Raw genomic sequence first — 16,060 nt, 5'->3', positions numbered from 1 at the left:
TATATATGTGAGGGCACACATGTGGAGGACATCTTCTAGGAGTCAGTTCTCTCCTACTTCACGGATCTACTGTGTGAGGACAGAAAGCAGGGGGTCCAATTCAGCAGAAATCTCTCTAGGAAATTTACCCTGGCCTTAAGGATGACCTTGAACTGTAAAAACAAACAGATGTTTGAGTTTCATGCACACATGCGCACAAGCGCAGAGAGGTCACATAAACAACGCTCAGGAGTCTGTTGTCGCCATCCACCATACTCAAGATTATCTGTGAGGCTTGGCAGCAAATGCTATATCCTCGTGACCTTGAACTTCTGATCCTTCTGCCTCGATCTCCCAAGTCCTGGGGATTACAGGTGTTGCACCCCCATCTAATCTCTGTGGCCAGGGGTGGAACTCGGGGCTTTGTGCCCCGAGTAGGTGAAGACTCTACCAACTGAGGTATAACCAGTCCCTTCCGGTTGTTCAGGACATGGGAGGAGAAAACATAAATACATCCATCATCGTCAAAGGACGCTGGAGCAGCTAATGGATTGGGGTGCTCTGGCCCTGGGGGCGTCTTTTCCAGAACCTTTCCTAAGTCTGAGGGGCACCTCACACAAAGAAACGTCTGGAAGCTTGGTTCACATTTTTTTAATAACATGATACATTTACATCACACAAGAAGGCTCCTCCAATGAGACATGCTGAAGATTTCGTTGCTTCCCTTCCTGTTCAAGTGGGGTCTGGAAAGGACTTTTTTCTTCCTTTTTTTTTTTTTTTCCTTTTTCCTTTTTTTTTTCTTTTTTACATACAAGAGAAACAGCAAAAAAAAAAAAAGAAAGAAAAAAAGAGGCCTGTACAAGAACAATCTCTTTACAATGCTGAGACCCTACCGCTACAGTTCCAGTGCACAGAATCCTTGGGATTTTTTTTTCCTTTTTAATTGTTGTCTTTTAAAAATAAAATAAAAATGAAAGAAAGGAAAACAGAACATTACACACGTCTGGTGTCCACAAAATCAGAATTCACAACTAAACCTTCTGTTGACTACTAAAATAGATCTCTCTGCTTTTAGAAACAATGGTCTGTAGTTTACATTTTTTTTTTTTTGAAAACAAAACAAAAGAACCAGGATAACAATGTCAGATAGCACTTTAATATACTAGAGGACCAAATGCGACTAATTTTTATTTCTTACATGTATTTTACAGGCCAGTAGACAAGATATATTGTATTTTCTCGGCTAGTAAAGTCATATTCTCTCCAAATATGTAGACAAGAGGGTTCATGTCCTTAGAAAAGTGTCATGAAGACATTAAGACTGATGAAAATTCAACACACACATACATACAAGTGCACACAAGAGCGCCTGCATGCACGTGAACACGCACACACATTCTCTCCTCTCTCTCTCTCTCTCTCTCTCTCTCTCTCTCTCTCTCTCTCTCTCTCTCTCTCTCTCTCTCTGCCTCCTTTCGCCCTCGGTAATTTCTGATGGCTCTTACAAGATCTATCTGCTCAGCTCTGCCTAGGTTTTCATTTCCTATTGGAATTCAAACGATTCACACTGGGCTCTGTGTACCTTCGTCAGTGACCATGAAAACGTATCCATCGTCTGAGAAAACCCAGACAGCTTTCTTTCTTTCCGGACCTGTGTGAGTGTCCTTAAATCATACTACAGAACAAGGAAGTGAGTACATGTTATGAGCTAGGACACGGGGGTGGGGGTGGTGTTTGGGGGTTGGGGAGGAGGCACGGTGCCCACTTGAAGTTGCCTGCAACATTACACCATCAGAGGTGACCGGAAATTCTGGTGAGCCTGTTTGTGCTGGCAGACAACAGCCTACCTGCCCCTGATTATTGGCAGAACAATCCCATCTTCCCTGGGCAAAGCTGCTTCCGGTTCTTAGCTACACTTTCTAGGGGGTGGACCTTTCCCCATTTCTCCCCGGAAGGCCACAAGCAGCAACTTCCGATGCCAAGTTCCAGCCTGGGGTCCAGATTTAAAAACAAGAACAACAAAAACAAACCAAAACCAAAAAAGTGGTTCTTCGTTTGAAAAACAAAAATCAAAAAAAAAAAAAAAAAAAAAAAAAAAGGAAAACAACTGTCTAACATTTCGGGTAAGCGCTTGTTCAGGGAAAATATGACCTTAAGTATGTTGTAAATGGATTTGAAAAGGCTCCTTTAAGTTAGACGGGCTTCGGGGGGGGAAAAGCCCTCGTATTCATTGCATAGTTGAAGGGTTTAGCAGATGGGAACGCGGCCTCCTCCGAGGGCCGGCCGGGTTCACGGATATTAGACTTGTAAATAGCACATCTGAAGAAGTATTAATGTATTATGTTACTCTTCACCTATTTACATCTGTACAAGTAAAGCTTTCGTCTTTATCTTTTGCATATATGAACCGTCAGCTCATGAAGCAATCTCTTTTTACATTCTATGTACACACCTCCTGCCGAGACAGCTCGGGGTGATGGACAGAGGCTCCGCCCCCCGCCCCGCCCCCCATGATCATCAGATCCTTGTCTGTCAGTACCTTCACCGATTTGGTTCAAATCAAAGTTTTATGCAAGGAACAACAACAAAAAAAGTAAAGAAAGGTAAGAACAAACGGGACCTGGCTAAAAGGTCTGAAAAATTCCAACATTAATATACAAAAACATTTCAACATCCAAACGGAGTCTCTGTCCATTTTTTTTTTTCAGGGGAAGAGTTGGAGCTCTGCGCCTCTCAGTTTTGGGGGTGCAGGAGTTGTCTCTTGAGTCTGGGGGTGGGTGTCCCTGGGGTTTCTCCCCCGACTGCGAGGTCTGCCTTATCCTCCTTGGCTTATCGAGCTTCAATGTCCTTCAGTGTGTGGGACGGTGGCCTCTCTCGGATTTCAGCCGACAGAGGCGTAGTCCTCCGGGGGGATCCCGGGCGGCCCCCCAATGTGGAGATGAGCGGAGGTGGGGCGCTGAGCGCCGCGGTGGGCGGGGTCTTGTTAAGTAGTCCATTCTGGTGGCCCGCAGTAGGGCTGATGCGAGGGTAGTGCATACTAGGCAGGCCTGGTGTGAGCAGGCTCGGGTGTGGGAGGTGTCCATCTAGAGAAGCGGGGTGCACAGGGTGCAACCGTGGGTGCTCATAGTCCTCCCGAAGCACGTGCAGCCGCTCGCGTTCATCTAGGTGTCCACCCCGTTCGTGCTCCCGTCGAGGGTCCACGGCCAGCGGGTGATGGTGGTGATGGTGGTGGTGGCTGTAATCATGAGGCTCCCTGTCCCGGAACGAGCGGTCGGCTTCATACAACCGGGGTGTGGAGAGCCGGTGCAGGGGGTCATTCCTGAGCAGAAAGTCCCTGCCCAGAGGGTCTCTTCGGTGCATGTCCAAGTCACGGTAAGGATCCCTCAAGGGGTCCCGCATAGGGTCCCAGTGGAAAGAGGGGTACGGGAAGCGCTCTCCCCCTGGGATCGGACTGAGGCCCATAAATGGGGTCATCATGCGTGTCCTGTCCAGACTACCGATACTGTTCATGGCGTGGATGCCAGTCACTCCCACGGTCATGGGCATTGATGCCAGAGGCCCTGGGTGCACGCTGGCGCTGGCTGAGGAGCTGGGCGGAGGTGCCTCTGAGGTCCTGTGGGCTTGTGGAGCCTCGGTAGGTAGGTCGTGGTCTTCCTTGCGTTCCTCTTTGACCTTGACCTCCGCGTTCTTCTTGGGGTTCTCGTAGGCCGGCTCGCCCTTGCGTGGCTCGGCTTCCCGACTAGAGGTGCTGTTAGGCCTGGTGCTATCCACGCCTGGTGTCCTCACATAGGGCGATGGCACCCGGGACAGCTGCTTGGGTTCCTCGCCTGCTGCACGTCCCTCGTGGCTGTGCCCATCTCTCTCGGGCAGATGGCCTTCCTTGGCTTTGTGCTCTTCGGTGGTCAGGTCCTTTCGGGATCCCGAGTGGTCTCTCTCCCTCTCTTTTGGTTTATCTTTCTCACGAGCCTCAGTATTCAAATGACCCCTGGTCGTCGGATCGGTAGAGCTGCGGTTATGGCCCAGGGCGCTCACCGGGACGGGAGGTGCTGGGGAAGGATGGCTGGGGTGTCTTTTCTCAACGCTTTCCCTGTGAGAGGGAGAGGGGGAAAAATGAAATGGGCTTGCCAGCCAGGCAAGGAGCGGTCAATGAGATGGAGGTGTGAGGGCGAGCTAGACCGTGCCCTGCTTCAGGGCAAAGACAGCCACCTGTTCTAATCTAGATTCTCGAGGCAGCTTCACGGGTGAAGGCCTACAGATGAGGGTGAGTGGGGGGGAGGGTGTCCCAGGAACCTGCCTTGATCATGGTCACAAAGGAAGGGCACGCAGTGCCATTGTGGGCCAAGGTGGTCCCTGAGGAACACAGAAGCCCATCTGTTTAGCTTCTCGGGATAGCTTTAGGTTAAGCCTTTAATTCACACTTTGGCTACAAAGTTGAGGTGGGGAGGGTTTAACACAGAAGGGAGAGAGCTTTCCAGCAGCTGACCCTCAGGACAAAGGAATTACTTCAAGTTGATGGATGTAGATCCATGGTTCTTAACCTGTGAACCGTGACCCCTTTGGTCACGTGATCGCTTAGGCAACAGGGGTTGCCTAAGACTACCAGAAAACACAGTTAATTATATTATGATTATAACTGCAAGCAAAATTACTGTTATGAGGTAGCAGTGAAAATAGATTAGGCTGTCATAGATGTGGGGTCAGAGCATGCAGCCTCACTGACTGAGGTCCTCTAAGAGGACCTGTGGAGAGACTGTAAAGGGAAACTTCCAGGGACCTGGCTTGGTCAGGTCGTGTCGTCTATGGACTGGGGATAAAAGGCAGAGGAACAGAAGATAAACAGCCTGACTCTGAGAGTCAAGAGGGAGAGAGCTGATAGATAGGTCACATCTCAGGACAGATGTGGGGATGATGAGGGGAGGAGCCAGAGGTCGTGGGGACAAAAAGGTAGTGGAGATCAGAGTTCAGGGACCACAGTGGGGTTGGGGGGAGCTGCCCTACAAATTCTGCTTCCTGCTTCCATACAGAGGTTGACAGAATAACCTCGGGACAACAAAGGGGGAAAAAGAACACAAACGTCTTCCAAGTTCCCCTCAACTGCAATATTGGAGAGCATTCTGGTTTCATCAGGAGAAACCAGAGCAAGCCTTTATTCTACTCAAGAAGAAATGATTCAGAAACTCCACGTTCTATGGGTACAGCCCCTTCAGTACTTTAGAACCCCTATAGGCTGAGGGATTTGTTTTTTTTTTTTTTGAAATTATAACTTTCTTAAATGGTAATTTGTCTCTTTCTCCCATATGAAACCAATCAATGCAGCGTGACAGCTTCTGAAAAGACACCGTATCACTTAATGTTTTAGACAGAGTTTCTCTAGGTATCCCTGGCTGGCCTATGTACTCCAGGCTGGCCTTGAACTCACACGGATGCACTAACCTCTACCGCTGGAGTGCTGGGATTAAAGGCTCATGCGTCTTTATCAATCATGTTTAGAATTGGCAATGTTGATTTCTTTTAAATTATTCGGGTCTGTACATGCACGATATACAAAGCAAAGGCAGGTTCAAGAGCTGAATCAAATTTGAATGTTTCTGTGTGTGTATATAGTGTGTGTGTGTGTGTGTGTGTGTGTGTGTGTGCGCGCGTACGCGTACACACGTGCGCCTGCAGGCATATACTATCAAGCATCTGTGCAGGTTAGAGGACAGCCTTGGGTGTCAATCACAAAGGCAAGGTAGGAGTCTCTGGGATTATACACCCACACCTACTAGGCTTTGCACAGATGCCAGGAATCTGAACTTAGGTCCTCACACTTGCAGAGTAAGGGCCTTACCCACGGAGCCATCTCCCTAGCCCCAAATTTCAATCTTAAGGACTATCAGTGTTAGGGGGTTTGTTTTTCTTTACTTTTCTTTCTCTTTTTTTCTTTTGCCAAGTGTACATTGATGTAACTTTTATCAGCCCATTCAAAATGAAAACAGCCTAAAGACAACAAAGAAAATGTCTATGGCATTCTGCCTAAAAATACTGAGGTATTTTTCCTTTTAAGACAGATTTTTGAGAAAAGGGTTAGTATGCAGACAACAATGGTTAGTAAAAATCAACAGTTCCCTGGAAATGCAACTGCAAAGCAAGGCTTCCCTGTTGCCAAGGTCTACATCCGGATTAGTTAAAAACGAAACGAAACGAAACGAAAGAAAAAAACCACGAAACTGTACTGATTACCTACAAGCCCCAGGGTTTCGAGTTCGGATGACGCTTGAGAAAAATAGGATGAGGTGATGCAAACATGACTTACTAGGAGAGCATGGAAAGGGAGAGAAGAGAGAAACCAAACCAAACCAAACAAAAAACCACCTATGGGTGACTGGATGGACTTCACGACTCAAAAGCAAACATGGCAGATTCATGCTGTGTGTGTCTGGCTCCAAGCTCCGACCGGCTGTCTACAGGAAGATGTCTACTTGGACACGCTAACGTTTCAGTGACTTTGGGTGGCTTGTGTGTCTTGCTGCACTGTGTCTTAGGGACAGGCTACGGTCACCATCTGCTCTGTACCACGGAGTGCAGGGAGGGCCGCTTGGTACTGACTTGCGGGGTAAGCACTGGGTAAGGAACTGGGGAGCTACAGAGGTCGTAAGCACAAGGCTGGGGCAGAGGCCGGGTGAGGGGGAGGGGAGGTGGCTGGTTCTGACTGGCGTGTGGCACAGGGCGGGCTCCCCCAGCGGGACTCGAGAGCGGTTTCTTTTCCTACCTTTCCTTGTCATCCTTACTAACGGAGGAGTCTCGTTTATCTACATCTCTATCTCTGTCATGGGCTGCAGCGGACGCACTGCGCTCCAACTCCCCTGGCTTCAGCCAGGGCGGAGGGGTCGGGAACGACGGAGGCGTTCGGTGCAGCCGGTTCCAGGGTTCGTGAGGATTGCTAAAGTTCTGCACACTGGGGCTATCCTTGTGGCCGAACACTGAGTTGGGTGCTGAAATGGTGAAGTGAAGAACAAAAAAACGGTTTCAGAGAGATCTCACTAGAAACCTGTCGGAGTGAAGGTACTTACCAAAAACTTTAACAGCATTCAGAGTTAAAATGAATACATGTTATTGGCAGCTGGAAAAGGAAGGAGATTAACACACTCATTAGAGGAACGCTTGTCCTACACTGCAGAGGCAGCTCACAGCCTTACAAAAAAAATAAGAAAAAAATCGATGGAGAGGAAAAAGTGAGAGGGGACCGAGTGGGTATGCAGATACCCCGTCGGACATGTGCGAGCATGCAGAAGTTCCGGGCATGCAGAAAGGTGCGCTATGACCATACAACAGATGAACAGGTCGGTTCGGCAGAGTCCACTGGTCCTCGGCCTACCACACCCTGCTGGATGTTACTCCTGGCATTAGTCAAAACGAACATCCGGAAAGACCATGCAGGATCATCCTTGTGTCCTTAAGAATGCATGGATCTGCATGCTCTGTTTCTGTTGTCTGTCTGTCTGTCTGTCTGACTTTTCCTCCTTCCTTTCTTTTCCAGACAAGATCTTATGGGTCCTGTCTGGCCTCAAATCCCTAGGTAGCTAAGGATGATCCTATTGCCTCTGACTTCCCAAGTGCTGGGATTACAGGGTTGCGGTTCCTGCTGGGGGATCCGTAGGAAGGTTATACATCTCACAGTGTTTAGGTACTGCTGAGGATGGAGGATGTCCTGCACGTTGGGCAAGCACTCTGCCCACCCAGTCACATTCCTAGGCTTGCTATTCTTCATTGGACTTTTTTCAACCTTGTTACATCAAAAGTAAAATAAAATTAACTTTTATTATTATTATTATTATTTTGACCTGTAACCAAAGCAAACTACTTGTAGTGACTAAGCAAGTCCCTATACAAGTCCTGATGTACAGAGCCTATGTCAACAGTGGGCTTGTGGGGCTTATGAACTTAAAACCAACTTCACTGTTAAACCTGTTTGGACTGCTCTAACCCAAACTTGTTTATAATAATAATAATAATAATAATAATAATAATAATAATAATAAAAACAACCCCATACATCTTCATTCATTTTTACTTTATGCATATGGGTTTTGTCTGCATGATTGTATGTATACCATGTGTGCACCAATACCCAGCCTAAAGAAGGCTTTAGATCCCCTGGACCTAGAGTTACAGATGGTGAGTGGTCATGTGGGTGCTGGGAACCAAGCTTGGGTCCTCTGGAAGAGCAGCCAGTGCTCTTTCCACTGAGCCACATCTCTCCATCCCCAAGTGATGTTACCCTTCCATGGTCCCTTCGTTTGCACTTTATTTTCAACAGAGCCTCACTATGTGGCTCTGGCTGGCCTGGAACTCTGTAGAACACAACTCAGAGATCTGCCTGTCTCTGCCTCCTGAGGGCTGGGATTAAAGGTGTGCTGTACCACACCTGCCCCTTCCCTCTCTTCTAAATGATTTTTGGTGGTGCTGGGGAGGGAACTCGGGGCCTTGCCCATGCTAGACAGGCTCTCTATCACTGAGTCATGCCCCTAAGCCCTCAATGGGGGATTTTAGGCAAGTGCTATCACTGACCCATATACTCAGCTTAAATTAGTTTTCCCAAAGTAAAGTTTCCCTTCATCTCAAAAGGTCTAAAGTCATATATGGGTCAGAGAAACTGCAAAAGGGAGATATTAAAAAAAAAAAACCAAAATCGAGAGGTACTCACTAACTGAAGGGTTTCCAAGTCCCCCGAAGGCATTGCCACCGACTGCAGCGAGGCCCGTGAATGTAGACGGCCGGTTAAAAGGCTCTGTGAATGAAATTGGGAAGGAAGAAAATGGTCAGGGACTTGTGAGGGAGGAGCACAGGTGTCTTGGCAGGCGGGAAAGCCATAGGCCTTCTGTGATGCACCTTCGCTCTCCTGATGGACTGTGTAAGGGTTTTTCTGTGCCAGGACTTAGACACTGGGTTAGTAAGAGTCCCCGGGGGTTTATTTTCCAGAGTGTCACCCTTTGCATGACCCAGCTCTGTATTTGGGGTGACACTGAGCAAGCTCAGGACCCAGTGTTCTAAGCTGCCTTCTTGTCTGCAAAATGTTTCTGCCTCTGTCGCTCCTTTTTTTTTTAGGCATGTCTCATTTAACTCAGGCTGCCTTCAAACTTGATCCAAGTCAAAGCTAGCCTTGAACTCATCCTCCGGCCTCATCTCTACCTCCCAGGGGCTAAGAGGACATGCATGAAGAAAAATGAGATGCTAGGGGGCTAGAGAGAGCTCTGGGGTTTGATTCCCGGCACCCACATGAGAACTCAAGACTGTCTGTAACAGTTCCAGGGAATCTGACGCTCACTTATGGCCTCTGAGGGCAACTCAGGAACATGTACGACATACATTCATGTAGGCAAAACACCTATGTGTGTAAAATAAAAATCAGTAATGAGGCTGGGCATGGTGGTGCAGGTCTTTAATCCCAGCACTTGGGAGGCAGAGGCAGGCAGATCTCTGTGAGTTCGAGGCCAGCCTGGGCTACAGAGTGAGTTCCAGGACAGCCAGGGCTATAGAGAGAGAGAGACCCTGTCTCAAAAAAAAAAAAAAAAAAAAAAAAAAAAAAGAAAAAAGAAAATGTATAATCTTCCTATATATTCCCCAACAGGAGCCACTGTCTGTGACCGAATGACTGCACACTTAAACCTAGGAGGATTCACACTAACAATAATGTATGCAGAAGTCAAAAGCAAAGAGTGCGGCTCCCTGATGCAGCTCTTAAAACGCTCGGTGCATCTTTCGTTATAGCTCTTAGAGGGAACCCTAGATGTATAGGCAGGACGAGCCCACCCAGAACACACGTGTCCTGAGATGCCGAGAAATACTTTCCGCCCCATGTCCCTTGTGATGATTAATACCGAGTGCCAACTTAACTGAATCTAGAATCACCCGAGAGACAACCTCTGTGCACAGGTGTGAGGATGTGTCTTAGATTAGGCTGAGACGAACAACCCACCCTCAGGTGTGTGTGTGTGGGCACCAGCCAATAGGGTGGGGCATTAACTGAAGAAGAAGGAGAAAGCTCGCTGAGCACCAGTAGCCATTTCTCTCTGCTTCCTGAATGCAGGATGACCCCTGCCTCAGGCTCCTGCCGCTGTGCCCCACCACCGCTGGGGGTGGAAATCCCAAGGGCACTATCCACGAGGGGCTGCAGGGAGGATCCCACCGTCCGTCTGACTCACCTAGGTGAGCGGCAGGGTTGAGAAAGTTGCTGTGATGAGGTGGTGGCCCAAAAGGGGTCCCAGTAGGATGTGCAGCACCTGCAAAACCCAAGAGAGCAAAGTCAGAATTTAGAAAAGAACCCTCGCTAGGGGACTCGTAGAAAACGGTGTTGGAGTCGAATCCCACTGTATCCACAGCTCCTGCCTGTGCAACTGGGTAAAAGACAAAGTTCCTGTGAGGGACAAGAGAAGACGAGACGGCGCTCCTCCTCCCGTCTTTCCTAGCTGCTTAGTTTCTGTCAACTTAATATTGAGCTGGAGTCATTGGGGAGAGCGAACTAAATTGCGAAGACGTCCTCATCAGACAGGTCTGCAGGCGAGGCTGTGGGGTATTTTCTCTGTTCATGACTGATGTACAATGCCCAGGCCACCCCGAGGCAGGTGGTCCTGGGTGGTTTAGGAAAGGAAAGGTGAGTGGGAGCCTGCAGAGCAAGCACGTGGTTAATGCTCCTCCATGACCCTGCTTCAGTTCCTGCCACCAGGTTCCAGCCCTGACTTCTTCTCACGATGGCCCGCCCGTAAGCCGAAGTAAATAATTTTCCCCCAAGTTGCCTTTGGTAGTGTTTTTTTTTTTTTTTTAAATCAATAAAAAGCAAATTAGACTGCCTGGCCACTGTGAGAAAAGGCATTTATTTGCTGCACGTGCGTGTGCATACATGTGTGTAAATATGCAAGAATCTGCAGGTGGGATCAGCCGCTCTCTTCCTTAGAAGTTTTGAGACAGGGTCTATACCAAACCTGGGGATTCTGACTGGTTCTGCTACTCTGGCTCTCCAGTGAGCCCCACCTCCCCCGCTCTGGGCTCAGAGATGCACACTGCCGCGCCTACCTATATGGCTTCAGGTCCTCATGCTATGAGGTGAACACTTCACTGGCTGAGCCATCGGCCCCAAAACTACCTCTTTATGAATGTGATGGCATAAACATTAGGCCTGGCTAGTAGAGTGGCACAGATCCAGGGTACAGGCAGCCTCTATAACCAAGCCTGTCTACAGAGATGCAGGCTTGCAAACACCAAAGAGAATTCACCTCTAAAGCAGAGTAGCAGGTCAAGGGCTTCCTTCTTTCGCACTCCAGGGACACTCTCCCCCCACCCCGCCCCCCATAGGTAGTCCTGAGGCTGCAGACATTGCCACGTTGAGGAGTCGTCTCCTGCCAAGTCCTGCTCTCATTACTCAGAGGTGTGGTGGGTTCTTACCATCTACCGAGAAACCGTCACAAGGCTCAACACCACCAAATGGACTGCTGGGAATTGACGCTAAGTGATGGGAGGCCAAGCCTGCCAATGCCTCTTAATTCCCAGTGCCAGGAAAAGATACTTTATTCCTGTTTTGAATCCCCAAATTCTCAGTGTGGCTCAGTTGGTAGGACGCTTGCCTAGTGTGCAGAAAGCTGGGCTCCATGACCAGGGTATGGTAGTGCATGCCAGCCATGCCAACACTCGAGATGCAGAGGCAAGAGTTCAAGGTTATTTTCAGGCTATACATGGATACATAAACACACACACACACACACACACACACACACACACACACACACACACACACACACAGTATTGAGCAACTGGCTTTAATAGTCTTTACTTCTGCTGCCAGGGAACCCAGGCTTAATGTGCAGCTCCTTTTCTGCAGCAGTAGCGGTTGGAGTTGGTCTCTTGGGTCAATCTGAATTTTAAAATTATTTACTTAGTATGTGTTTGTGTGAGTGTGAGTGTGTGTGTGTGTATGCGTGCATATGTGTGTGCATGTGTCTGTGCATGTCTGCATATGTGTGTGAAGTGCATGCATGCCACAGGGATGATGATGATGATGATGATGATGACGATGACGATGATGATGATGATGATGATGATGATGACGATGATGATGACGATGACTACTACTTTTTATTCTTCTTCCTCTTCCTCCTCCTCATTTCCTATTTGGTGGATTTGAACTTCTGAATTCCATTTACTTACTTAATGTGTATGATGTGTTAAGTACATGCATGCCAAAGTGCATGTGTGGAGGCCAAAAAACAGCTTATGAGCATTGGTTCTGTCCTCCTGCCACGGGAACCCAGGGATCAAACTCAGCTGGGAGGCTTGGCGACAAACAACTTTACTCCCCGTGCCATGTGGCTGGTCCTAATTATTATTATTAATAATAATTAATATTATTTTATTATTATTATTAAAATGTTTATATGTAAGAATGTACACATATGTACCACACATGTGCCTGGAAGGTGTGAAATTCCCTGGAAGTAAAGTTACAAGGAGGTCTGAGTCACCACATATGGGTGCTGGGAATCACACCTGGGTCCTCTTCAACAGTAGCAAAAGCTGTTAACTACTGAGCCCTCCAGTCTCTCAAAGTATCTTTCTTTGAAACGAATATATCAGATCCCTTTCCTGCAGGAAGCTGGGAAAGAAGGGGAGGAGAGAACAGAACGTGTGTGTGTGTGTGTGTGTGTGTGTGTGTGTGTGTGTGTGTGTGTGTGTGTGAGTGAGAGAGAGAGAGAGACAGAGAGACAGAGACAGAGACAGAGACAGAGAGAGAATTGGGGAAGAACATTAGTTTTAAAGTTCAGGCATTCAAACTGTTAATGTCAGCAGAGAGGACAGCCCTGAGGAGACTAGGAAGGCAGGCCTCCATTCAGACATGCGTACCAGACTCCGGGGAGTCAAACTGAAGCCCTCACACTCGCATGACAAACCATTTTACAATGAACTGTCTCTCTCCCAGCCCTGGATTTCTCTTTTGCATCTCTGGAGACCCCCCAAAGGTCCTGTGGGCCTGGGCTTGCACAGTAAGGCTCAGCACGTAAGGACAGATGCTGGAATCTCAGATTTTGAAGGCACCTGAGGGGTTCTCTACGCACATGTCACTGAGAAGTAGAAACCAGCTTCTCGTCTGCACAAAGCGAACATACTCCACAGCCTTCATTAGTCACCGCCAATGTTGCCAGCCAAATTAAAATGTGGGCTACACACTGTGCAGTGCATGCTAGTTAATGTTCTGACAAAAACCCAGGCCCCTGGGGATGCCCACCGTTCCAGGATTATTGAAGCAAAAGAAGCCAATTCATCCATTTGGCTGCAATGAAGTCCAGGGAGAAATCTCTCTATTTCTCTCCCGAAATTGCTCTCCATGTATCCTTGTCTCCGAGCTAGGTGCCATGGTAACAGAGCCTTCAAACACATTTCCCAAGCAGAACCCACAGGAGGAAAATCCTGAGACTCTGGCTATTCCACCCATCCCCAAGGGTGATTTATTTGCTTTGACCACAGTGCTACAGTACGGATGCCGATGCTTCTCGGTCACTCAGTGTGAGAGCCAACGGGTCTACCACGCGCAAATCCAGGCTCAGAGCCTGAGAAGGCAGCGGGATGGGTGGATGTTGAACTTGTTCCCTTAAGGGTCAGAAATGGTGTGCTCCTTCACTGTTTGTGTTCCTAGGGGTAAATTCAGATCCACACAGCGAGCACGGGAAGCCACAGAGGTTGTTACTGCAATGAGCAGAGCACCACCACTGAACTATTTACTGAGCTCTGTCCCAGGGACTGGGTACTAATAGCGGCCTGGAGATGTAGCTCACTTGGTAAAGTGCTCTCCCAGCATGCATGAAGACCTGGCTTCAGTCCTTACACTGTATAAAATAGGTGTGATTTACATGTGATCTGTGGTCCCAGTGCTCAGTAAATGGAGTCGGGTTCAGAAGTCTAAGATCATCCTGAGCTTCAAACAGAGTCCAAGGCCACCTCAGGCTCATCAGGCCCTGCCTCAAGGGGAGTAGTGGGGGAGGTGGGAGGAGACAGGAAAGAAAGACGGGTGTGGTGGCCCATATTCCCAGTACTCAGGAGGCAGAGGCAGGCAGATTCCTGAGTCTGAGCCCAGCCTGGTCTACAGAGTGAGTTCCAGGACAGCTAGGAGGACAGAGAGAAACCCTGTTTCGAAAACCCCAAAAGACTGAACAGTAGCTAGGTGCAGAACTGTCATCCTAGGACTCAGGAGGGTGAAACAGAGACTAAGTTGGAGGTCAACTTCCTCTACATAGTGAGTCCTAGACCCCCTAGGTCAGCAAAAGGAAAGAAAACACTGAATGAACAGTTGATACCAACAGGACCTGTGCTGGTCGGTTACTCATTTGTGTATGTGTATAAGACAGAATGGTTCATGAGTGGAGGGCAAAGGACAACTTTCAAGGATGAGTTCTCTGCTTCCACCATGAGTCTCAGGGAATCAAAGTAGGGACAAAAAGATTGCCAGTGATTGGCTTTACCCACTGAGCCACACTGCCAATCCTATTATGGTTAGTTTTAACTGTTTACTTGCCACAACCTAGAATAACCAACCTGCTAAGAGAATTTCAGCTAGGAATTACCTAGTTCAGGTTGGCCTGAGAGGTATGTTTGTGAGGGACTGCCTTAATTACTAACTGACCTGGCCCACTATGGGCAACACCATTCCCTAGGCAGAGCCCTGAGCTTTGAGAGCAAGCTGCTAGGATGTGTTTATTCTCTCTTTGCTCTCGACTGTCGATGGAATATGACTAATTGCTTCGAGTGTTTGCTTTGACTTCTCTTCAATGACTAACTGTAACCCGGAAGTGAAGACAAATGAATCTTTTTCTTCCCTGAATTGCTGGGTTTTTGTTTTTTTCTTTGGGGGAGGGGGCAGTTCAGGGTATTTGGTGTATCAATAGAAATGAAACTATAACATTACCCAAATATTCCGTATGACCACTATTTTTGGCCTGTGCGTACCTTAAGCAGAAAGCCACCGTCCTCTGATACCCTCTGTCTTCCTCCCCAGCTGGACCTTCTGCACTGAGGAGACACTGGGAAGACGTATTCTCAGAGCTGAATGAGTTTCAGTGGCAAGATGTTTTGCAACAAAACAGCCAGAACCCTCTGGGCCATTTGTTTATCTCAGTCCTTACTAAGGGCAGTGCCTTTTTTATGGTTTGCTTGCTTTCATTTCTAAAAATGATTTTTTTTTCGAGACAGAGGCTTATATAACCCAGACTAGCTTTGAATTCACTATGTACCGAGGATGACCTTGAACTCCCAATTTGCCTGTCTTGGTCTAAGTGCTGGGGTTACAAGTGTGCAAGACCATGCCCAACTTATGGTGTGTTGCAGACGGAACCCAGGGCAAGCTGCTAGCTGGGCAAGTTCTCTATCAACTGAGGCATATCTCAACCCTGTTTGCCTTAAGAAACCATGGCTCAGGCTGTGCTAAAGCTCACCATGTAGTCCAGGCTTGCTTCGAATTATCACGTCTGTCCCGCTTCTGCTCCCAAATACTGATACAACAAATCTAAGCTACCAAATGCATGAAGCTAACTTGTTTTGACTGTACGCTTTCCTCATTGGACCCTCAAAGGGCAGCGTGATGGTCACAGGGAAGAAACACTCACAAACTGTCCCATAGGCAACAGAAATGTGAGGTTAGATTCATCCCTACAGAACCCCTGGCTTTATTGGTCTTCCGATCTGCCCTGGCAAGCTCTCTGATCTTTTTCAATAGCTTTTCACACACCTTGGAGTTGTCTCTGTTTAACGCACAGGAACAAAAGACAAACCAAAGCAACACAAGCATTGCGAGGCAAAGTATTGTGGGTACATGCATTCCTGTGCACGCAGGTGCATGTGCACACAGGTGCATGTGCACACGCCTATGAAGACCACGGGTCACCCTTAGACGCTAATCCTCCGGTGTTGTCCACTTTGTTTTTGTTTGTTTTTTTTTTTTTGTATGCCTCCCTTTGCATCTCAAGTGCTGGGATTAAAGGCAGGCACCGCCGTACTCCATTCCCACCTTGTCCTTTGAAACAGGGTCTCTAGTTGGCTTAGAACTCACCAATACAGCTAT

At 48.0% G+C, this 16,060-nt stretch overlaps 1 protein-coding gene across 10 annotated transcripts in view; it reads right to left on the bottom strand.

Moving 5' to 3' along the window:
* Positions 1-615: 615 nt before the first annotated feature.
* The window catches only part of Auts2 (activator of transcription and developmental regulator AUTS2), a 1,091,249-nt gene continuing 1,075,804 nt past the window's right edge, over positions 616-16,060 (bottom strand). For 9 of the 10 annotated variants that reach the window (XM_063271292.1, XM_063271293.1, XM_063271289.1 and 6 more), the window contains 4 exon segments: positions 10,164-10,241; positions 8,666-8,749; positions 6,731-6,953; positions 616-4,066 (listed from right to left, as the gene is read on the bottom strand). In XM_063271292.1, coding sequence (XP_063127362.1) covers positions 2,809-4,066; positions 6,731-6,953; positions 8,666-8,749; positions 10,164-10,241 — 1,643 coding nt within the window. In that variant the 3' untranslated portion in view covers positions 616-2,808. 10 annotated transcript variants of the gene reach the window in all.

This window comes from Rattus norvegicus, chromosome 12 (genome assembly GCF_036323735.1).
Source record: "Rattus norvegicus strain BN/NHsdMcwi chromosome 12, GRCr8, whole genome shotgun sequence".
NCBI lineage: Eukaryota > Metazoa > Chordata > Mammalia > Rodentia > Muridae > Rattus > Rattus norvegicus.
Note: the sequence above shows the minus strand (reverse complement) of the source record. Positions and strands in the feature narration are given on the sequence as shown.